This window comes from Arvicola amphibius, chromosome 8 (assembly GCF_903992535.2).
Source record: "Arvicola amphibius chromosome 8, mArvAmp1.2, whole genome shotgun sequence".
NCBI lineage: Eukaryota > Metazoa > Chordata > Mammalia > Rodentia > Cricetidae > Arvicola > Arvicola amphibius.
In genome coordinates, this window is record NC_052054.1 from 52,014,895 (window position 1) to 52,039,334 (window position 24,440).

At 44.1% G+C, this 24,440-nt stretch overlaps 1 protein-coding gene across 4 annotated transcripts in view; it reads left to right on the forward strand.

Annotated features, from left to right (window-relative positions):
* Positions 1 to 17,740, forward strand: part of Cdk19 (cyclin dependent kinase 19) — a 138,194-nt gene extending 120,454 nt beyond the window's left edge. Inside the window, exons 7-14 of one of the 4 annotated variants that reach the window (XM_038339643.1) lie at positions 1,529 to 1,672; positions 1,825 to 1,894; positions 7,919 to 7,991; positions 10,176 to 10,273; positions 11,042 to 11,120; positions 11,810 to 12,070; positions 13,616 to 13,737; positions 13,910 to 17,740. In XM_038339643.1, coding sequence (XP_038195571.1) covers positions 1,529 to 1,672; positions 1,825 to 1,894; positions 7,919 to 7,991; positions 10,176 to 10,273; positions 11,042 to 11,120; positions 11,810 to 12,070; positions 13,616 to 13,737; positions 13,910 to 13,925 — 863 coding nt within the window. In that variant the 3' untranslated portion in view covers positions 13,926 to 17,740. Of the gene's footprint in view, positions 1 to 1,528; positions 1,673 to 1,824; positions 1,895 to 7,918; positions 7,992 to 10,175; positions 10,274 to 11,041; positions 11,121 to 11,803; positions 12,071 to 13,615 lie in introns of all 4 variants that reach the window. The other 3 variants (XM_038339642.1, XM_038339645.1, XM_038339644.1) reach the window with 3 other exon arrangements.
* Positions 17,741 to 24,440: the final 6,700 nt, after the last annotated feature.

Genomic DNA, 24,440 nt, shown 5'->3' on the forward strand with positions numbered 1-24,440 from the left:
TTTCTATTCTTAAACTTACTAAATAAGGTTTATCAAAATGGGCAAATGTGAATATTTATCTCAAAAGTTAATTCATTTATGCATATGGCAAAACATTGTAGGTATAATCTTAGCTCTAGAATACACATTATGTCTTCAGTATATAAAGCCAAGGACAATGATGCATAATTAGTAACTTTGAGTAGTAAAACTCTCATTAATTTATTTAGTGCCGATGGGATCAAGCCTGAGGTCTTATACGTCTAGACAATATCCATCAAGTAAGCCACGATTCTGAGCCCTCCCAAGCTTTGTCTTAAAGGTTTCAGTAGTGGTGAGGACAGCTAAAGGGACTCTGTCCGACGATATGACTCACTGGTGCCATGCAGTGCCTGCTTATTCTTGTTTTCTGCGTCAACTTCTAGATTCAGAATTTGTTGGAGGCCGGGCGGTGGTGGCGCACGCCTTTAATCCCAGCACTCGGGAGGCAGAGGCAGACGGATCTCTGAGTTCGAGGCCAGCCTGGTCTACAAGAGCTAGTTCCAGGACAGGCTCTAGAAACTACAGGGAAACCCTGTCTCGACAAACAACAACAACAACAACAACAAAAAACCAAAACAGAATTTGTTGGGGGAAATGGGCTCTTGGGGTTTTACAGGCAGAATTCAAGTTTTCTACAGTCCTTTTGCTGTCTGTACAGACTTAAGAATTTATTGTGCTAACAGATAGGAATATTGTTTCATTCTGTCAGACATGAGTGTTATGAACTGTGGTTACATCAGCAGTTGATGCCTCTGAGATTAAAGTAGTGGCGACAGTTAGAAAGGGACTCACTGTATCAAGTGTGGGAGCACAGGCCTGGGGTCCCACACTTGGGAAGCTCAGGCAGAGAGCTCACAAGTTTGAGGCCAGCTTTGGCTATATAGTGAGAAGTTCTTTCAAATTCCCATGAGGAATTTTTTTTTTTTTGCCAAGTTTAGGTTTTTTTCTAAGCCTTTTTCCACCAGGAAATTTATAAGAAAGTGTTTCTTTTATTTGGCTTCAGAATTGTTATGATAAGCAGTCCCATGTTATTTATGTCATTTGTTTGTCACTGAGTGCCACCCACATTCACACGTATGCATGCCTCGGCACACACGTGGAGGTCAGAGGAGCTGGTTCTGCTCTTCTACCTTCGTGTGAGCACCTTTAGCCACCAAGCCATCTTGCTGGCTCTGTGTGTCTTACTTTTAAATAGCTAAGGAGGCTGGTTTGCACTTTTGAAGGAGCTTCTGATTCCTCTACTTCCCCAAGCTCAGGCTACAGATGTGTGACACCATGGCTGTAGGGTTTGTGGTACTGGCTTGAGCCTAAACCGTTGTGTTTGTGCATTCAAGGCAAGCACGTTATCAACGGCACTAATCTGCAGCTATTGTATGGTTCTTTGTTATGTTTATTATACTTCACATATTGCTCTACTAAAATATATTTTTGTCTGTATTGGAATTCTATCTAGGAATTGTAACTAAGGAAATTAATGCATTTGTATAAAAATGTTTTCCCTCTGTAGACATATGGGCAATAGGCTGCATATTCGCTGAATTGTTGACTTCAGAGCCTATTTTCCACTGTCGTCAGGAGGATATAAAAACAAGCAATCCTTTCCATCATGACCAGCTAGATCGGATATTTAGTGTCATGGGGTTTCCTGCAGGTAATGTGTTACCCTTTTTAAAATATCATTTGGAGTTATATTTCAAATGTGTTTCTTTGTAAGAACATGCATAAAGTTTGTTTTATGTTTATTTTTAAACTAAAAAGTAGGAGACTTTTAATAAGATATTTTCTATAAATAATTTCTTTAAGATAAAGACTGGGAAGATATTAGAAAAATGCCAGAGTACCCAACACTTCAGAAGGACTTTAGAAGAACAACGTAAGTGACCCCGATTACCGTAGTTCATCTGTGCTGGGAAACAAACAAAAGTCTGGACCAGTAATGCATGGACACCAGAAATTAATTTTCTGACAGTTGCAGAGGCTGGAAAGTCCAGGATGAAGGTGTGCTGGCAGGTTTGGAGTCTGTTCGGCTTGTCTGCTTTCTACTTTAAAGAGTACCCGGTTGCTGTGTCTCCTATGGTGGGAGGGTAGAAGACTGTGAACTGTGTTAGAGCCTCATTTCTGAGCCATCAATGCCATTCACAGATGCAGACCGCTCCACAGCAAATGCCTTTGAGGGCCTCCCTTTTGATACTTCCACACTGGGGATTAGATTTTAGCATGAACGTGATGAGTGATACAAATACTCAGGTCCTTAATTGCATATTGTAGCTTCAGTAGAAAAATGCACTTGTTTTTAAAAGGATAGAGGTTTAAACCAGAAACTCGGGGTTGGTTTACTTGTCCTGTCTGTAATTTAAAAAATATATTCCAAATGATTTTAACTATATACCCAATTTAAGGCTGCCATATCTAAAACCAGAGGCCAGGCCTGATGACACACACCTTTAATCCCAGGACTCAGGAGGTAGAGGCAGAGGGATCTCTGTGAGTTTGCGGCCAGCCTGGTCTACAGAGTGAGATGCAGGACAGCCAAGGGCGACACAGAGAAAGAAACCCTGTCTCAACACCCTCTCCCAAATAAAAACAGTTACAGTTTTAATACAATTTAGGCCTCAGTTCAATATGATTGCTATGGTTTTATTCCTATCTGAGTTGGTGACTGAGATGCTGTCATGAAAAACTAGGAAGGATGGCAAGGTAGAGCCACAAGGCCCAGGATCCAAGTAAAACAAACTGCTGGAGGCAAGTGTGTGGATTAGTCATGAAGGGGAGTGCAGGCCAGCTTTATTAGCCAGGGTTCTCTCTTTAAAGAAACAGAGCTGGTGTGTGTGTGTGTGTGTGTGTGTGTGTGTGTGTGTGTGTGTGTGTGTGTGTGTGTTTTGGGGGGGAGGGACAACAGACAGACAGACAGTCAGTCAGTGAGTTTTAGTAGCTTGGCTTATAGGATGTAGTCCAGTTAGTCCAACAGTTGGTCAGTCATCTCATACTAGAGAGGCTGAGAATTGAGAAGTTGTTCAGTCGACAGGGCTGAACAAGATAGGTGGACTGCTGCCCACGTACAATGGGTCTTCCTGTTCCAGATGATCTGATAAGAGAGAATTCCTCAGATTCCCAGGACCTCCCTGGCAGCTCACAGCTCTCCACAACTCCAGATTCACGAGATCTTACACCTTCTTCAGGCCTTCAGTAGGTACTGCTTGAGCATGGTACACAGAAATGAGTGCAGCCAGAATGTCCATGTATAGGAAATAATTTTTTAAAGGAGAAAAAAAGGAGTACCAGAGAGATGGTTCACCAGTTAAGAGCATTCGCTGCTGTTGCAGAGAACCCAGGTTCAGTTCTCAGCGCTTAAATGGCAGCTGATCACCTTCTGTAACTCTAGATCCAGGGGATCTGATGCCTTCTTCTGACCTCTGCAGGAAAACACCCAATACACAGTAAAATAAATATATAAGTAAAACTATTAGTGATAATTAAACCCCTCAAGAGTGCTCCAGGGTCTGAAAGTGCAGACAGGTTGATAACCAAGATCATATCAGCTTATCAGGAAATTTCAGTACAAGACAGTTTGTTTGTTGGAACAAAGGAGTTATCTTAAAGGGAACTAGAGGACAGCAGCCTTCGTTTCTGGCTCTTCACGAAGCCTCTGCCCTTTAGAGTAACACTTATCTCAACTTTTTGACCTGGGCCCCTTTGTCACTACACATTTTCCCTGGAAAACACCACGGTTTTGTTAGCCTCAGTTTACCACCAGTTAAGCCAAAGTTTCTAATTTACACGCTTTGCATCTCCCTTACATAGGAGGTGCTCGGTGTGTGGAAGCAGCACAAGCCCGATGACCTGAATGTTAAAAGCTGAGTGTGACTGTCCTCCAGCCCCACATGCTGTGATACATGCAGATACAAACATGTCTACAAACAAACATACACATACACACACACACAAACAAAAAATACATGTCTTTTAAAAAGTGTATTAAAGTTTGGGACTAGAAAATTATTTTAGATTTAAGGGTTTTGGTTTTTTTTTTTTTTCAGATTCTGGAAGTGCTTTGGGTTTCAGACTTGAGGGTTTTAGTTTACTAATCCACATGTATCCTCAGCATTTCCCCATTTTTCAAATTCACTTCCTAAACTGCTGTGGTAGTTTGTAATTGGCCCCATAAAGTCCTAGGGATTGACTATTAGGAGGTGTGACTTTGTTGGAGTGGGTTTGGCCTTGTTAGAGGAAGTGTTCTCGGTGGCACTGGGTTTTAAGGTCTCATATATGCCCAAGCCATGCCCATTTCCTGTTACCTGCAAGGTGTCGGACTCTCAGCTACTTCTCCAGCACTGTGTGTACCTGCACACTGCCATGTCCCACCATGATGATAATGAACTGAACCTCTGAACTCTTAAGCCATCCTCAGTTAACTGTTTTCCTTTATAAATAGAGTTGCTGTGGTCATGGTGTCTCTTCACAGCAAGAGAAATCCTAACTAAGACAATCGCCAATGGAATCTCAGCCTGAAATAAAACTCTGCTCTCTTAATCCTAAACCTTGGCGCCCTATATTTCATGTCCTAAGAAATAGCTCCATGGTTTACCTGATGTTCAAACCCTGTGGGGCAGAATCTCTCTGTCTCACCATCAGGCATTTGACTTCCCCTTACTCTCTGCATTCCGGATGGTTAGCAGTCTACTCAGTGCTTTCTTCTAGAAATGCTTTGACTGTTTCTGCCCCTAAACCTTGCCTGTATAGTCAGAACACCAGTGTGCTCTGCTTGCAATCCTGCAGTGGCCTTTCTATGGTGTTTCTGTCACTGATCAATCTGGGTGTGGTGATACAGGCCTTTAATCCCAGGCTGAAGAAGACTGATCTCTGAGTTACACCAGCTTGGTCTACATATTGGAGTTCCAGGACAGCCAGATCCATGTAATAAGATCCTGTCTCAAAACAAAAACAACAGCAAGCAACAGAAATCACTAAAGCAAAATATGTTGAAACAATGATCTAGAAAATACTTTATTTCAAATAAAATATTATTTCAAAAGTGAAAGAATATTAACTTGCTTTTATCAGAGAAAAAGAACTCCCAATATACTTTGCAAATGAATTGCTAAGAATGACAGTAGATGTTTTTGTAATTGTTCTAAAGTGTCAGCTCCAAATAGCTCTTTAGAAAGCAAGGCGAGGCTGAGGGAGTCAGGCTGCTCATTGGAAAAATGTTTGGATTTAGTCCTCAGCAAGCCAAAAGGGAGGAAGAATACATTCCAAGGAGATTGTGGAATTTACTTTGAAAACCTGAATGTTCAAATAAACACAATTTGATAAATTCTTAGAAAGTTTATGTTGCTTTGGAAACTGTTCAGCTTCTAGAAGAGGATAATTTGGAAAATAAACATTTCATCTTAACTCTAACACTAAAAAATAAAAATAAAAAATAAAACAGCTACAACCAAGAATTCAACAGTAAGGCAAATTTGGGGCTTTTTCTATGATGGAGACAATGTAGCATCTAGTGTTAACTCAGGAAAACAGCTGATTGGAGAATGAAGCCCTAAGACAGGGAGAGAAATTATTTCTCTGTAAACATAAGGCTTCTTGTTATTACCAAACCCAGTACCTACTTTGTTCCTCTATCCTCTGATGTTCCCAAGTATTGTCAGGGTACGGTGCTTTTCAGGGTACTGTAAAACGGACACTTGTGCTTTTGTTCTTCTGTGAGTGTGAGTGTGAGTGCTTTCGGAGACTTGGTACAGATGCAACTTCTGGACTAGGTGATGTGAAGCACACCCAGGAGGCTAAAACAGGCTTGAGGCTAGCCTAGGCAATACAGCAAAATCCCATCTCAAAAACAGGGTTTGAGAGATGACCTAGCAGATAAGAACACTTGCTGCTCTTACAGAGGACCCTGGTTAGGTTCCCAGCACCCACGTGGTGGCTTACAACCATCTGTAACTTCAGTTCCAATGGACCCAACATCTTCTTCTGGCCTCTCAGGTCACTACTTGCATGTAGTGCACATACATATATATATACAGGCATCCATTTGTACTCATAAAATAAATATAAATTTAAAAAACAAAAATAGTATGTTCTGGTTGCTAGGAACCTGTAGCTCAGTAGTAATGCTTACCTAATATGTGTGAGGCCCAAGTTTGATTCCCTAGTACTTTGTCAAGGAAAAGCAAAAGGCCCACAGCAACACAACACTAACAAAGATCCTTCAGAATGTGAACATCTGACCCGATCAGCCCAAGCATCTATCCTGTGAAGACCAGGCTGGTACAAGGGCATCTGACCTGATTATTCCAAGCATCTATCCTGTGAAGACCAGGCTGGTACAAGCACATGATAGAGAAATAACCAAGGCAGGGTCTAGTAGCTGTCATGTGTGTCACATTAGCCCATAACGACATACATTTTATAGCTGTGATGAAACAGCTCTGGATCAGTAGGCAATGTAGTTACTCAGAATAATTTTATAGAATTTTTGATAAAGGAAATATTAATTAGACAACATTAAATGTGAAAACATAGAATTTTTATATTGGTTCTAATTTTATAAAGCCAAAGCAAAAGATCCTCCTGGTTTCACCATGAGTCTGTGGATAGAGACATAAAGCAAAGGTGACTGTCCTCTGAGAGCCACTTCTGTACTCTGAGGCATCTGAGTCTTTCCCCAGCTCCTCTCTAACACTTGCTTGGTTTGGAGTCTTTTTGTTTTGGCTGATTTTTGAGACAGGGTTTCTCTGTATAGCTTTGGCTGACCTGGAACTTACTATGTAGACCAGGCTGGCCTCTAACTCACAGAGATCTGCCCGCGCCTTTGCTTCTGAGTGCTGGGATTAAAGGCATACACCACCACCACCTGGCCTATTTTAAACAGTCTTAAGAAGCACCGATTGTGCTTCAAAAATAAAGACAGAAAGGGAGATTATGAAAACACTGACAATGGTTTATGTATTTATATATATATAACACATATTTTTATATTTTGAAACCATTTAAATTTTATTTCATACATAGGAAATGATACAAATATTGTATACTGAGAATAATCAAATGAATATTTCTCCACTCATCTCTTATTCTAAGAAGTAGAAGGTTTCTAAGTGTGCTGCTGTCCCTGGGTACCTCTCTGCTTTCCCTCCTAGAAGGAAGAGTGGGTACTCAGGATTTGTGTTTGGAATCCCACAGTTTGATCTCTGATACGTATTAGTTTGATATGTCTTTGAGCTTTATGTAAATGATGTCATTCATCTTCCCTATTCAGTTTTTCATATTTATAACATTTCATTTACTCTGAATATATTAACAGTTGGTTTGCCTAATAGTTCTGTTTCTTTAATATGTGGATATTTGACTGTTTATAGGTTGGAGATTGGGTTTTTTGTTATTGTTTGTTTTATATTATAGAAATGCTAGTAAGAGTATTCTTGTATGTTCTGATACTCGTGTTTAAAAGTGTCTCTAAGCTAGGCCTGATAACAGAGGCCTTTGATCCTAGCTGCTCAGGAGGCTGAGACAGAAGGGTGGGTTCAAGGCCCGTCTCAAAATAAAAAGGGAAAGATGTAGGAAGATGATGTTTGCTGTAAGTAGAGCACTTGCCTAACATGATGACCTACTTGCCATCTCCAGTACTTCAAAAGCAGACACCAAGCCAGCCGTCTCTTAGACGGGAGCGTGCCTCAGACCCATTGCTGGGTTTCAAGACAGATGTATTTTTCTGCTCTAATGGTTACACATAAGCATTCCCAAAGTGACTATAGCACTAAAAACTCTGGTATGTTGTGTTTAACAACTGTTTTTTTTTTTCATAATGTGCTGGTATTAAGTAATGTGTTTGCATATAGAAACCTGCCTTAGAACTGTCCTTTAGGAATACAAATCATGTGCGTTCCTATCCTTGCAGGTATGCCAACAGTAGCCTCATAAAGTATATGGAGAAACACAAGGTCAAGCCTGACAGCAAGGTGTTCCTCCTGGTAGGTGCTCCCCACTGACAGCATGGTGTTCCTCCTGGTAGGTGCTCTTCCTGGTAGGTGCTTCCCATTGACAGCAGGGTGCTCCTCCTGGTAGGTGCTCCCCACTGACAGCATGGTGTTCCTCCTGGTAGGTGCTCCCCACTGATAGCAGGGTGTTCCTCCTGGTAGGTGCTCCCCACTGACAGTATGATGTTCCTCCTGGTAGGTGTTCCCCACTGACAGCAGGGTGTTCCTCCTGTGTCAGCATCCAGCCCTGACATAAATTCTTTCTCAGACCAGAGGGGAGGCATGGGAGTAATTGAGGCACAACTCACATGACTTTATCACGAGGGAGTTTTTAGGGATCCCTCATGAAACCCTGAGTTCACACCCTGAAAATTCACCCGTGTTTATTCTCCAAACAGCTTTTATGCCAGAATGTAATTTGCGGGGGAAATTCTGTTTCCTAGGTAGCCAGGAGATTGACTGGTCACGTCTACACCTTTCTATGCCCATTCTGTCACGTCTTCCTATCAATGTCTGCTCTGTCATGTAGACTGAGTTAACTCCTCCTTTCCAGGCAGCCTCCCAAATTTACAAAGAAGGAGCAGAGCAACATTAGCAGATCCTGACCCTTTGTCTAGGATGGCATCAGTTTGTCTCAAAAGACTAGGTGACCACCTCCTGTGTGGCAGGTGCAAACTGTGGCCTGAAATTCTGGCCGCCATACAATGTAGAAATATGGGCCTGTGTAATATGCCCCTACAATCCACTCCTTATTAATTTTAATAAAACCTGTGCTTCAGCACAGGACAGATTACCACATCTGCCTCAGGCAAAGACTTCTCCATTTACCCAAATTTACCCGTCTTAATTATGTGAGCTCCTGTCTTATGCACCTGGGGAGGAGAAGCTTCAAACCTATCTCTACTTCTGTGAAGAAAAGAAATTAAGGGAGAGAAATACCTTTGGGCTCTGTGTCTTGGAGCCATACTGTTTTGTCAGGAGAAATCATAATGTTACATGAATAACCATGCTCCTAAAGACTATAGTCTCTTATTTAAATGAGAGGAGGATTGCCTGAGTTAAAAATGTTTCTTCAGCTGGTTTAGAGCACCGTTTAAATTTTTTATATTGTATCAAAGTCTAAAATTCTTAATATATGCATTAAACCTAAACATTTATAGGGTGAGTCAAACTTTTCTCAACATCTTAAAAGCAGTTACAAACATTATCAGGTCAATATCATAATTAACAATAAATCCACAATTAAATCCAAACATTTATAGGGCCTGTCAAACTTTTTTCAACACTTCATAAGCCCTTACAAACATTATCAGGTGAATACCATAATTCTGGAGTGGAAATTAGCAATAAATCCACAATTTCACATATCACAATCTTCTTAAATCTGTATTAATCAAAAGACAAGAAAGGCTCTTCTGATGGGTGAGAGTCCAATGACATTGCTGTATCGAATACCAATTCCGGTCTCTGAGCAGCAGTTAAACCCTTAGGCTGCCCCCTCTTACGTGAAGAGGGCTTTCAGCCATTCCTTATTGAGTCTTTCTTTCCTGAGGGACAGCTTAGTGCTTCTCTTCCCCCGCTGATACCTGGTCAGCTCCTCTCGTCCTGTTTACTGCAGAATTGTCCCAGAGAGAGGGAGGGAGAGAGGAGAGAGGGAGGGAGAGAGGAGAGAGGGAGGGAGAGAGGAGAGAGGGAGGAAGGAGAGAGGGAAAGAGAGGGAGAGAGGAGAGAGGGAGAGAGAGGGAGAGAGGAGAGGAGAGAGGGAGAGAGAGAGAGATTAATTGCTGAATGCTTGAGAAATTAAATCTTATTCTATTGAGAATTGTCCTTGACTTCTAGTCTTAGTTTCTTAAATGGTTCATATTAGAAGAATTTTAAGGGACCTTAATGGTAATTTCATAAAAATGTATATAGTCTACTAATTATACAGTGAGCAGGGCAAGATGATATGAGGGCTAGCAAGATGACTCATGGGTAAGGGCACATGCTGCCAAGCTTTGACAACTTGGCTTTGATCCACAATCCCTGGACCCCTTGTGGAAGAATTTACTCTAAACACACACACACACGCATGCGTGTATCAGTGTGTAAAAGAGGTATTTGAGGTTCATTGTGTCAGACATTGATACAAAAGTCAGTCTTCTCATGGGCTGTCACATTTCTTATTTGTTGCTCTAGCTTCAGAAACTCCTTACCATGGATCCAACGAAGAGAATCACCTCAGAGCAGGCTCTGCAGGACCCTTACTTTCAGGAGGACCCCTTGCCCACATTAGAGTACGTACCCTTTCTTCTCCACAGTCTTTGATCCAACTGGATGGTATTGTATGCTGCTGAGTGCCAGGGCTTGTTCTGCTTTGCTCATGAAGACTGCACAGAGAACATCTCGGGGAAAGGCCCACACCCGCTTCCTAGATGAAAGCCAGAACAGAACAGACACCGCTCAGGCACAAGCCATGCCCATAACCATGGGTGCACAGACAGCAGCCTGCAGGCCCATCTCCCCTTTCGAAGCTCGTGCTCTGGGCTTGTAGATATTAGAAAACTTTTTTTTTCCTGGAAGGGAAATTTATTTTCATGTTCAAGCAAAACAAAGTCAGTTTAGTTTGGTGCTGATGGAGTGAATAGTGCAGATGAAGTTCCGTGTCGTACGTGAGCAGCAGTGCAGCAGTCCTGCCTCAGCAGTGAGGGTGGCAGTCTGCAGGAGGGGCAGATGCCGACGTACTCCTTCCTTACCGCTTCAGTTAAGTTGTTCGGAAGGTGTCCTGCAAACACCAGTCATGGTAAAGTATAGGATGTAGGTTAAGAAAGAAAATAAATTTTTAATTTTAAAGTAAGGTGATAAAGTCACACATTTTAGGTATCTCTTGTTTTGTTTTGTTTTGTTTTGTTTTATTTTGTTTTTGTTTTTGTTTTTCGAGGCAGGGTTTCTCTGTTGCTTTGGAGCCTGTCCTGGAACTCACTCGTAGACCAGGCTGGCCTTGAACTCACAAAGATCTACCTATCTCTGCCTGGCTAACATGTATTTCTTTTTAAATGGTTTAGTGTGTTTGCTGGCTGCCAGATTCCGTACCCCAAAAGAGAATTCCTTAATGAAGATGAACCGGAAGAGAAGGGTGACAAGGTATAAGCGTGGTGCACCACTGACTTTCCGAGCGGAAGAGCCGCACAAGTATAATCGAGGGCGTGATCTGATGACCTGTGCCTTTGCCGCCTCTCATCTAGCCTGCTTATGTCGTGCTTTGTGGGGGTTTGGAGACTGAAGGTGTACTTTGAAGTTCAAATTGAACTTCCTGTTTTGTCTTAGTAGCCCATTCTATTCCTAGTTCTTCCTCATTTTGTTTGTCCAGTGTCATCTCCACCCTGCTCTGCTTTCGGGGTCCTTACTCCATTCCTCTGTGCTAACTGGGGGTATTAGCCACTCGCACTGCTCTGGTGTCCAGAGTCCCCCGATGAAAGGACTTTGAGTGTGATGATATTTCCTGTGTGCTTTATGGTGCCCACTGAAATGTCTATTTCATTTGGAGATGCTACACATTGCTATTCAGGGCTCACTATGTTAGTCTTTGGAAATGATGTATTTTGGAGGTTACCCATCTCCATTCTTTCTAGTCACCCCATGTGACCAGGTTATACCCAGGTGTGTCGTCAGTCACACGTGTGTCAAGTAGTGAAGTCATGTGACCAGGTTATACCCCAGGTGTGTCACCAGTCACACGTGTGTATCAAGTAGCAAAGTGCATTTTTCATTTGTCTGGCTTAACAGTAAATCTCAAATCTTTCCCCCCCTCCCGACTCTGCTAAAAGAATCAGGGACAGCAGCAGAATCCGCATCAGCAGCCCACAGCCCCCCCACAGCAGGCGACAGCCCCTCCCCAGGCTCCTCCACCACAGCAGAGCAGTGCCCAGACCAATGGGACAGCAGGGGGAGCCGCGGCAGGCGGGGCTGGCGCTGGAGCAGGACTGCAGCACAGCCAGGACTCCGGCCTGACCCAGGTGCCTCCAAACAAGAAGCCCCGCATTGGGCCTTCGGGTGCAAGCTCGGGCGGGCCGGTTATGCCGTCAGATTATCAGGTACTCCACGACTGCTCCTTTTTGGTATGAGGATATTTTATGAAATGGGAAATTGATTTTTAACCAGTTCTCTTAGAGCTATATAGTTCTTAGCTCCAGAACCTGACCTGGAAACTAGATGGTTCTGTTTCTGGCATTACATGAAAGGGGAGATTTTTAATCACGTTTCATGCAGTTGTGAGATATTTTGTATTGTGACTTGTTTATCTTAACACCCCAAGGAGAGAAAGGAGGGAGGTGGGAGGCTCCTTAAGAAAATGTCAGAACTTTATCCGTATTGGCCACAGATTAGGTACGTGTCTTACTGGAGGGAGCAGTCAGTGGGTAGCCGCGTGGACTTGAGAAATGACCCGGGCTGAGTAGCAGCTCTCAGAAGCAGGTCCTGCTGGAGTTGTGTTGACTCCAGATGTGTGTCTGTGTTCAGACAGAAAGGGAGTTAGAGCTGTACCACTGATTAAGGAAGCTAAAGGGAAAAGGCTTTTCTCACATCTGGTTCTAGGATTTATAGGGAGTGAAACCTCAAGGGTTGTTTGAGCACACTGTCTTAAAACATATCATATTCTGTTTTCTTATATTTGATTCTCAGTTACTTTTACCTTGTGTTCAGATTGGACTATTCTGTGAGGAGACTCTGCCTTGTCAGTTTCCATGGGTGAGATTTTGGGCTGTTTCAATATAAGCAAATGTGATTATTACTTCTAAAGGAGGAGCATGGTATAGTGGCTCACCCCTGGGACCTCAGCACTCAAGAGACTGAGGCAGATAGGTTTTGGAGAGTTCCAGGGCCAGCCTGGCCTCCATAGTGAGTTCTAGGATAGCCCTGCCTTAAACACACACACGCACATGCACATGCACACACACACACACACACATGCACACAGAAACACGGGGGGGAGATGCATTTTTTTCCTATTGAAAAAATTATTTTCTTTATAAAGTTGTATTAGCACAGTGTTCAGCCTAGGCTGAAAGCTGTCTGTCTACTGGTCTCTTGAGGCCAGTTGTGTAACAAATTGCTTTGTTTAATTTTTAGATGGGAAGTAAGATTTATTGGTGAGAATGTTTGGTTTTGGATGTTACCTGACATTTATAATACCTCCCTACTGCTAGCCTGCCCTGTCAACCTTGCTGGTTTGCTCATTGGCAAGTTCTCTATGTCCCTAGTTTCTGCCTCCCAAAACTCTGCCTTAGAGTGATTTCCCAGTCCCCACTAATTATGAAAGTGGGAATTAACAGTATGCAGTTATATCTTATGGATGCCATTTTTCCATTTACTAAATTCATTGTTTCATTGTCAGATGTTAATCCTGTAAAAGGTTAAGTTTGTCTGCCTTTCTTTACCAGGGTAGCTCACCCTCCCCACTGCACAGCCAGATTCAGCACCAACCAGGGTAGCTGCAGTCTAAGCAGGCTGTTGTTTCAGATAAGCAGAACATATCAACTGCTGTGGATCGGAGCCAGGAACCTCATCTCTGTCCTCCTGTGGTTGGCATCCTGAGCCCCTTTCTACAGTCAGTAACCCCCACTTTCCTGTTTTTTTTCTAGCACTCCAGTTCTCGCCTGAATTACCAAAGCAGCGTTCAGGGGTCTTCCCAGTCCCAGAGCACACTAGGCTACGCCTCATCTCAACAGAGCACGCAGTACCACCCGTCTCACCAGGCCCACCGGTACTGAGCACTGCCTCTGCTTGCCCAGGACAGCGTAGCACAGCCTCCAGCAGGGCGGCATCTGTATCGCAGAGAGCCCCAGAGTGTAGACTGTGATGCAGACCTCACTAGAGAGGAAGCCTTTGCCTACTGAGTGTTCTGAAGGACGAATATCTCTTCTTGGTTGACTTAGGAAGAAGATCTTGTGAAGTGTCCCCAGCCCTCTTCCCGCATGAATTTCTCTGGGACTTCCCTGGTGAAGCCTCTGGTCTGCCCCAGCATGTCTGCAGCCTTCAGCACTTCCTGAAGGAGTTCCTGGTGCACCTTTCTCACGCTGTAGCGATCATCAGAATTTATCTCTTCTTAGGACTGCAATGTTTTAGGAACAGGGTTCCGCGCTGTATAGTTTTATACTTCATGAACTGATTGAACAACACGAGCCACGCACCTTTAAAGCACTACACAGTCTTCACAGACTAACTGCTTTGCTCTTGGAGTCTTAGAAAGAAACTGTTGCTGTCCCAAAGTACTTTACTATTAGGTTTTTATTTATCTCTTTCAGGGAAGGTCTAGTAAAGGCAAGCGTGGGACAGAGGGTCCCCACAGCCAAACCAGTGTTGATCTTTGCAGCTGCCGTGCTCGTGCTGTGAAGAGCTGAAGTAGTTGGTGGTTTTTATAATCATTCATGAGGAACTTAGTTCCCAGAAGCATCATATTCTGAGTAATATTCAGTAACTAAAAATTATAATTTTAACCTTCATGTAGCTAAGTCTACTCTAGGGGGGGGTTCAAGAGCTTTGATGGAACATGGCCCTTTGGGGCCCTCCTGGGAAATCTGAAAAGACTGTAAACCGCAGAGGGCTTCGCAGAGGAGTCGTGCTGATCAAGGGCCCTTTCTTCCCCTCAAAGGAGGCATCTCCAGAGGAGCCTTGGTCCCTCCAGTCTCTCCACGTCTGGGTCAGCACGAGTGACTGTCTTACATAATCAAGGGTACTCAGCTCGAAGCCTGTTCACTCATCCGCAGTGTTCTCCTTTTGTATTTACATTAGGCATAGAGTGACTATTTTTAAAGCATGTTAAAATTTTAGGTTTTATCCATGTTCAAAGTATGTATTATGTATGCATAATTTTGCTGTTGTTACTGAGACTTAACGCTGTCAAGAATCTTTTTTATTGCACTGAATGCTTTCTTTTGCCCCTAGGAGAAAATTTAATAATTGTGCCTAAAAACTATGGGCAGATAGTGTAAAGTAGATGAGGTGAATATTTGCATTTCCATGATCTACGAATTAGAGGGGAGTTCTTTTTTAGCTACTTCTAAGAACCCCTCGCCCTCCAGAGTCAAGAGGAAATGTAAAGGCTTAGAGCCCCATCGTAGTGCGGGGGGCAAGAGCATCTCTGTTCTGATGCTCCTAGCAGCGCCAGCCTTGTTCTCAGTGTTTCTTGAGCTAGAAAAATAGCCAGTTGTTGTATATGCAAACTATATGCATTTTTAAAAACTATTCTTGTGAACTTATCTACCTGGTTATGATACTCTGGGGTCCATATTCAAGTAAAATAAGATTTTAGAAGCCAGTATACATTTTGCACTATTGATGTGATACTGTAGCCAGCCAGGACCATACTGATTTCAGCATAATAATGCTTCTAAATAGTAATAAAGGTTGAATAGTGATATGCGCACCAAGACTGACAAGGTCATTGACATACTTCACTGGGAGGAATTTCTGACTGGCTCCATGATTCTTATCCCTTATATTTTAGAAAATAAGACTCAGCCTCCTGCATAATGTAGCTACCTATGTAAAGTTCTGTCTGGTGCCCTAGAGCCTGTGTCCAGGGCCACTGCTCCCTTACAGGCTCAGTGCTCTGCCGGGTAGAAAAGCAGAGAGCAAGACACATTCCTCATTGCAGCCAATCCAGTGACAAGCTCATGTGTGATGTCTGTGCCACGTGGCTGACTTAGAAATGTCTTGTGATATGAAGGCCCTTTTGTTTACTCTGAACCCGCTCGGATCCCTAGGCCTCTGAATTTATAGTAAACAGTGTTATCAGGAAGCAGGTATGTGACTGACCTCTTGAGGAGAAAGCCGGTGATTAACTGTCACCAAAGGCATCTATGCATCTTTGAAATGTTCACAGCAGCCTTCAGCAGCAACTGGGGACACTTACGGACAGAGTCCATTCTACCAAGTGGTTGTAGGAAATCACAATAAAAATAGAAGTTCTTGCCCTCAAGTGAGCTCACGTTTAATAAAAGACATTAGCCCCAGTCTGTGTATAGAACAAAATGCTAAGAGTTCTTTGTATGCAAGCTGAATACACAATTCTGGCAATATGGCCCTAGTAAAAGTGACACACACACCGGGTACCTTCCAGTCTAGTGTTTCCAGGACACAGCCAGAAAACTCCATACTGTACTCAGCGGGGCTCCACATCACCACGCTGCTTCTAGCCCTTTGCTTTTCTCTTCTTGCCTCAGGGGTAGTGACGCACACCTGTACCCAGCACTCTTAGAAGTGGGTTTTGTTTATCATTTCCTTTCTCTGGAAAGGAAGCAAAGCCTTGCATATACATTAAGGCCATAGTCCATGGGGTGGGACCTCTTGTGGGACTTGTGAATCTTCTTAAGGGTAGAATTGACCTTGGTGAGCCTCAAGTGATTGCATTACTCTTTGAACATTTATTGGATACTATTTTGTCCCCTAGGGACCCGGAGGCATCCTCCGACTTACGGGAACCTCGAAGTCTAGGGAGATATTGAAGGATTGAGTTGAAAGGTTTCTGGTTTTTTTTTTTTTAATTAAAAGTCACTTTTAGAGGTAGCTTTTTGGAGGGGTGTCTGGGGGAAAGGATTCAGGAGTGTGGGACAGGCTAGCTTAAATAAAGTAAGGTAGCTTGGGGCTGGGCTGGTATTACGAGGTTGAAGCAATCCTTTTGATGAAGTAGCCATGCAGCGAGATGCAGAAATCGAGGACGTGTCTATTTTTATATCTGTGCTTTTGAGACTTTAGGACTTAGAATTCTGACACTCTGCACTACTTCACTCCAGCATAACTAAGACCTTTAAGACGGGAACGGACGGCACCCACATGCATTCAACTTCACTGCCTCGTGCCTGGTGCAACAACTTGCCAGTTCTCTGTGCCTCTGAAATGAAGCTCTTTTCATCGCTAGAGGGAAAAGGAATTGGAGAGTAAGGTTTGCAGCCGGCTTTGCTTTTGTTAATGGGTAGCCGCAGCTACACACCCGAGGAAAACTAGCAGGGAAGTTGCGACTTCAGCTCGGTGCTGCTCCCCAGGAGATGGAGAAAGGCGGTGGATAGCCATTGGTTTTAATGGAGGCTTGAAGGAGTCAAGTACAAGTAATAATTTTCTACAAAATGTAGCAGTTTAGGTCCCCATAATCATCAAGAATAGTCATGAATATCATAACCCCAAAGGTCAGTGTTTGAGGACTTTGAAAAGTGTGTTGTACCCGAGGAGGTGCTTGTTCCTCTAAGCTGTTGCCGGTAGGGAGTGATGTGGATGTTTTATACGGGAAATACCTAATGCACTGTTATCACCTATAGTGAGTAAATTAAGACTATTTAATTTTTTAAAAGCTTTGTCTCGGTAGACACTAAAAGCATTATACAAAGCCAGGACTAAGGTGTCCTTTTTAATAACAGCTGAAAGTACTTTTTATATATGTTATACAGTATGTTCTTTATAAACTAGTTTGTATTTCTGATAATTCCTATTTGTGAAATGTACCTGTCTATCTTTTTCGGTCATTTTCTGCACGCACCCCCTCTGTATGACCGTAGGTATTGCCATGGCTCTCCTTGCTCTGTTGTGATGTGTATACTCCAGGCCGGCTGCCCTCTGTAGCCCATTCTGGGGATGCAGGGTGTGCTGCCTCTTCAGAACTGAGGGCTTCTGCTCTGGAGTTATCCAGCCATCCTTCTCAAAGTGACAGTTTCAGCTACGATAAGTTACATGTATTTTATATTCTTGGTTGAAATAAAATTTAATTGACTTCGTTCCTGTGTGGATTCTTTTAGGAGTAGGAAAAATAGTTTTTTAATTAAAAAGTATTTCTTACACACACACATATGTACACATGCAGGTGCACAAGAAGAATCATGCACTTGTGGAGACCTGTCCTATGGTTCCTATTTCTGTGATGAAATAAATACCTAAAGCAGCTCCGGGAGGAAGATAATGATTTCATCATACTGCTTGTAGCTTGTAGTCAAGGCAGGAACTGATGCAGAGGCCATGGAGGCATGCTGCTTACTGACTTGCTTCTCCTGGCTTGCTCAGCCTGCTTTCTTTTAGAACCCAGGACCACCAGCCCAGGGGTGGCACTGCCCACAGTGGGTGGGTCCTCCCATATCAATCATCAGTCACAGAAAGTGCACTGCAAGCTTTCCCACAGGCCAATCTGGTGGAAGCACCTCCTCAACTGGAGGTTCCCTCCACCCAAGTGTCAAGTCAACATAAAACCAGCCCTGACTGTCCCGGACCTTGTAGACCAGTCTGGCCTTCAACTCACAGATTGCCCTGCTCCTGCGTCCGGAGTGCTGGGATTAAAGATGTGCACCACCTCTGCCCAGCTGCAATGTACTCTTTTGTTCAGGGAAGTTATGTCACAGAGCCACAGGAACAAATGGGACTTGCATATAGAAGAGAAGTTAGAGTTTTCTAAACACCGCTAAAGAAAAGTATCTAGATATTTTATAAAGGAAACAGCGTTTTTTGTGAGTGGAGTTGGGCAGCAAGATTCTCCTTTTGAAAGGCTGTTCTGTTGGGCTCACCTGCCCATCTAGCCTGCCTTCTGAGGTCACTGCAGCAGTCAAAGGCGTCATGGAGTGAGGAATGTTTTAAGTGACTTAAATACAAAGCTGCTGGCTGTAAAATCGACACTATACATCCAACTTGGCTGCTTCCCTATAGGAACTCTGTCTTAGAGTTTCTATTCCTGTGATAAAACACTTAACCTAAAGCAGCTTGGGGAGGAAAGAGATCATTTGGCTTACATACTCTGGGTCACTCAGCAAGGCAGGAGCTGATGTAGAGGCCATGGAGAAGGTGCAGGTTTCTTACAGCATCCAGGACCACCTGCCTAGGGGTGGCACCACCCACAGGTAGCTAGGCCTTTCCACATCAATCATCAATTAAGAAAATGCCTGTCTTAGGGTTTCTGTTGCTGTAAAGAGGCACCATGACCGTGGTGACTCTTAGAAGGAAAACATTTAATCAGAGGTGGGGAGCATGGTGGCGTGCACGCACACGTGGTAAAAGCTACATCTTGGTCAGAAAGCAACAGGAAGTCAACTGACAACACTGGGTGGTGTCTTGAGCATAGAAGATCTCAAAGCTGCCCCCACAGTAACACGCTTCCTTCAACAAGGCCATACTCACTCCAACAAAGCCACACCTAATAGTGTCACTCCCTGTGAGTTTATGGGGACCAATTACATTCTAACTACCACAATGCCCCATGAGCCCATCTGGCGAGGGCATTTTCTCAACAACCACCAGCACAGGTCCTGTGCTCCTTGTAGGATAGATCTTTCCTTGGAACTCTGCTCACCTTCCTTTTGGAACTCTGCTCACCTTCCTTTCTCAAAGCCATCTGGGTAAGAGAACATGGACTGGATGGACCCTTAACACCCTTAGGTAGCGACTGGAACGTAATGTCCCTAGCAGATTGAGTTACTGGGTCAATGCTCCCATGTTTCAGGCACTTTCAGGCCCTTACAACTGATACGGTACATACCCAACACAAAGTAGATACTGAATGTGACCAGTCAGAAGCATTGTTTGACTACTTGTATTGAAATCCTGGGCTGAATACTATGCCAAGTTTGTATATGGACAAAATAAATAGTTTTGGTGAGTGGAAGCAATTTAGAGTTTGCCGGTTGTGGGGTACACACTGTTGTGACCTCCACAGTCACTCTGTTTCCTCTTTGTTCTCATTAGCTCATTCTGCCCAGGGTGGATACGCCTTCCCACGAAGGCTGGGGCTTTTGTACCGAAAGAGGATGGATATTGGTTGGTCAGAATGAAAGCAACGGTTTTGTCCTTGGCAGGGTTATTGATTTAAGCATGGACATGTAGCATACCAACCAGTATAACCTGAGATAAAGTCTTCTGGAGTGGGGCTCGGTGTCTAGAAGGATTTGCTTTCAGTTTAGGATCAACACAGTATCGTTCCCTTTCTACCTCTAGACATTTTTGAGTGGGAAGCTGTGACAGCCATATGGGGACCAGGAAGAGAGCCAGTCTCCTAGGACAAGCTGTAAGAACCAGAGAGAGCAATGGAAAGAGCCCTGGAGCTGCCCTGACTCTGAACTTCTTTTCTGAAATATTGTAATTTCTTCTCAGACTCCAGTTTTATTTGTGCTTTCTGGAGTCAGTCAAACTCTAGCTCCGAGGGGTCATCTTACTTGCGGTGTCGGGTCTGGGAAGTTTGTTGTCTGCAAGCCTTGGAAGATTACAGTGAGTGAGTGTCTCTTCTCATGCCCCAAGCTCTGAGACCTCTATATTTAAATGAGTGACTCTAATATTAGCATTTTTAGTGTCCCTAAATTAGCAACATGGATTCCTTAGTAGCAATGACAGGCTATGGCGATAAACTGCTCGGTGCTCTAACAATAAAATTCCTCCATGCCTCAGGCCATGCCCAACAGCCCTGGGCCTCTGTGCTTTCTGTGCAGGTATCAGTGTCAGGCTGGGGCTCTCTTGGCATTCAATAAGCTTGCAGCAATCCCCTCCCCCTCTTCAAGGCACTAGAAGAGGGTCTCACCCTCTGCCTTTCAAGTCTTGGGCTCACTCTGAAAGTATGATGAAAACCTTTCCATACAACTTTCCCCAATTATTTGGCCTCCACAAAAGAGCATCTTTTTTAATGGTCTGTGATAGATGTCTGGTTTGACGCACATGGTTTAGCATATGTAGTTGTATGTGTCCTGTGGTGCACATGGTTTCGCATGTAGTATATATGTCCTATGTAGTACGTATGTCTTGTGTAGTTGTATATGTGTCCTGTGTAGTTGTATATATGTCCTATGTAGTACGTATGTCTTGTGTAGTTGTATATGTGTCCTGTGTAGTTGTATATATGTCCTATGTAGTACGTATGTTCTATGTAGTTGTATATGTGTCCCGTGTAGTTGTATATATGTCCTATGTAGTATGTATGCCCTGTGTAGTTGTATATATGTCCTGTGTACTATGTATGTCCTGTGTTTTCCTTTTACTAGTTTACGCTTTATCTGCCTCCATTCACTCCCCTGCTAAGTGAATAAAAGTAGTAAAGAGAAGGTAGATGACTAGGCTAGGGTCAGTGGCTAAGAGTGCTTGTTTTGCAAACATGATGATATGAGTTCAGATCCCAAGCACCCATGTAAAAGTCAGGCATGTCTACATAAGCCCGGCACCCCCAGCACTGAGGGACAGAGATACTGCCTAACCAAAACAAAGAACTTCGGGTTCAGTGAAAGACAGTGTCTCAGGCAATAGGGAGAGAGCAATCGAGGGAGTAGCCTACGTTCTTGGGCCTCTGCACACTCCTGTGCATGCAGAGTACATACGCTGTTACAGAGTACCTGAAAAGAAAACTCCCAGCAGGGCGGTGGTGGCGCACACATTTAATTCCAGCACCCAGGAGGCAGAGGTAGGCGGATCTCTGAGTTCGAGGCCAGCCTGGTCTACAAGTGCTAGTTCCAGGACAGTCTCCAAACACTACAGAGAAACCCTGTCTTGAAAAATCAAAACCAAGACCAAAACAAAACTCTCGAGAGGCCTGAATAAGTTGATTGGAGTCTTTATTAATGGAGTCTTTATCAGCCACTGAAGAGACTGTCCCGAGCAGATTAGCAGGAAGCAGCCTCAACCTCCAGTTGGTTTGAGGTTTTGAGGGCAAACAAGGCAATTGTGACATGTACCGAAAGGAGGTCCGGAGAGATGAGAGTCAAGTGGTCAGGCACCTAGTATGTAGCTCAGGGACACAATTGCATAGGAATTTAGGGCTGGTCCAGAGACCAGTTTTACCCAAGACAGTTTTAGCACTTAGAGTATTCTAGGACTACGAATACGTTTATGAGCTAGCATAACTATAGTTCACTAACCCACAACAAAACCACATACACTGCATGCACAGAGGAGGACTTGTTAGAGCATGTCCAGGCCAACAGCCTGTAATCATGTCCTAGATTCATGTCCCTTTTAATAAGAAATGTGTAACACATAGCCAAGCAGTGGTGGTGCATGCCTTTAATCCCAGCACTTGAGAGGGAGAGGCAGGCAGAGCTCTGGGAGTTCTAGACCAGCTTGGTCTATAAAGTGAGTTCCAGGACAGCCAAGACTGTTACACAAAGAAACCTTGTCTCAAAAAATCAAAAATAAGCAAATAAATAAATTTGTAACAGGCACACCTTTGTTCAAAATCATGGCGTCCTTAGTCTCCAGGACAACTAGAAGCAGGGTGAAAGCGTAGAATAGTGGCCTTCTTTTAAGTGCGTTTTCTTCATCTGCTTCGCTTTGCACAGATGCCTGCTTGATAATCCCACTAGGCGTGTCTGCCCACCTATATTTCATGCTCCTGGAGGTCATAGCTATAGGGCTAAGTCACTGCCTTTCAACTGTCCTCTTGAGTCCTGATTCCAGTAACAAGAGGACAAACCACCCTCCTCATCCCCAACCCCCTCATCCAGAGCTGATAATTACTGTTTATGATGGTGCGGCTATCATCTGGGGCAGATTATTATAGGAACCAGACTGGCCTCTTGGGAGGTAACATTCCAGGGCAGTAATTTATGGAACTGTCTTGTAGTGTAGAAGGAAAAACAGCCATGAGTCATTTAGGAAAACTCTTCAGTATAAGGCCCAGTCTGTACATTTTAGCATGCCCAGAAAAACTGACCCCTTTCCTCCCACTCTAGGGTAGCCGTATATATACCAAAACCATTAGTATGCCCTTAAATCCCACAGACTTAGATACCATTTTCCTGGAAATCTGCGGCTCCTCACAGACCTGGAATGAACTAAACAGTGTGAAGTCCAGCATCTGCGCCTTCATGTTGTATCTGTCCCCTTTATTTTGGGTCAGTCACCAGCTTAACTCTGTACACACTCATTAATCACGCAAGAGGTCTATCCAAAACAAGTTGCTGCTTAACCTACTTCATCCTGCTTTGAGGCCGAAGACCCAAAGAGCAGCCTCTCCACTGTCTGCTTTCGCCGTCTCTCACCCCAGTCCCCAAGGACACATGAAGGTCTTTGCTCTGTGTTCTGACCCTGCAGTCCCGTTGGAGTCCGGGACAGCAGAGTCTCTCCCAGATAGATGGCCCTATGTTAACATCATCCCCCCACAAAAGCAGTCCTCTCCGGGAACTGATTGTCCCCCAAGAGTCAGGACCTGAGGCCATCTTACCGACCCAGAACTAAGATAGTGAGAAGCCAGTTGCCCTTCTGATGGCTAAAGAAACTCCATTTTTCAGGTTGTGGGCGGCGCACACCTTTGATCCCAGCACTCAGAAGGCAGAGGCAGGTGGATCTCTCTGAGTTCGAGGCCAGCCTGGTCTACAGAGTGAGTTCTAGGACATTCAAGGCTACATGAGGAAATTCTGTGTCCAAAAACCAGAAGAGAGGGAGGGAAGGAGGGAGAGAGGGAGGGAAGGAGGGAGGGAGGTAGGGAAGGAGGGAGGGAGGGAAGGAGGGAGGGAAGGAGGGAGAGAAGAAGGGAGTGAAGGAGGGAGGTAGGGAGGGAGGGAGGGAAGGAGGGAAGAAGGGAAGAAGGGAGGGAGGGAAGGAGGGAGGTAGGGAGGGAAGTAGGGAGGAAAGGAGGGAAGAAGGGAAGAAAGAAAGAAAAAAACCTCCATTTTATGCCATGCATCTATCTTGGTGCCCACCAGCCATTTGTCTGACTCCAGGCCCTGAAAATAAGTTCCCAGTTCCCCCACCAGAAATGTCCAGCCATGACTATCTGCTCTTATGATCTGACTAACTGCTTTTTGGCTTCTGTTAACTTGCTTACACAGGTCCCCAGCAGTTTTTTTGAGCCGCCTTACTTAACCTTTTAACTTGGCAGACCTGCGCAGTTCTTGCTTGCACAGATACTGAAGGTCTTCACGTGGTTTGCTGCTTAAAACTCACTTCCCCACACTCCTCCTTCAGGACACGCCTGAGATCGGGCTCTAGGGCTGTCAGCCTGCAAGCGGCTAATCAATAAATCTTTTAATTATGGTTGGATTGAGTCTACGGTCTTTTCCCCAGGGGTCACACATTCCCTAACACCCTCTGCCTGATTCATCTTCTAAACCTAAAGTTCATGTCGTGACTGTGTCCTAAGGATGGACTTGAGGTCTCTGAGTTTCTTTATCCGTTTCTATTCCCACTGTGTCCATATGTTTTTATATTTCCTCTCTCTGCCTTTCACCATTATCCGTCTCTTCCACTAGCCTGTTGGTCTCCTTGGACCTGGACTTGAAAACTTGGATGATTGTCCTGGAGCGATCCACTGGGTTCGACCTCAACCGAGGCCTGCTGGAGACAAGATTGTTTACTCCTGGACAATCCAGAACTTGGCCCTAAACACAGCAGGCTCTGAGGTGAATGCCAGAACATGTGTTTACGGGTTCACTGCCCTCGGTTCTCAAGGGCATGCTCTGGACTAGCGGAATGCAGCAGTAGAACCCTGGGGAGAGCCCTTTGGTGAGCGTAGTTCTCTGT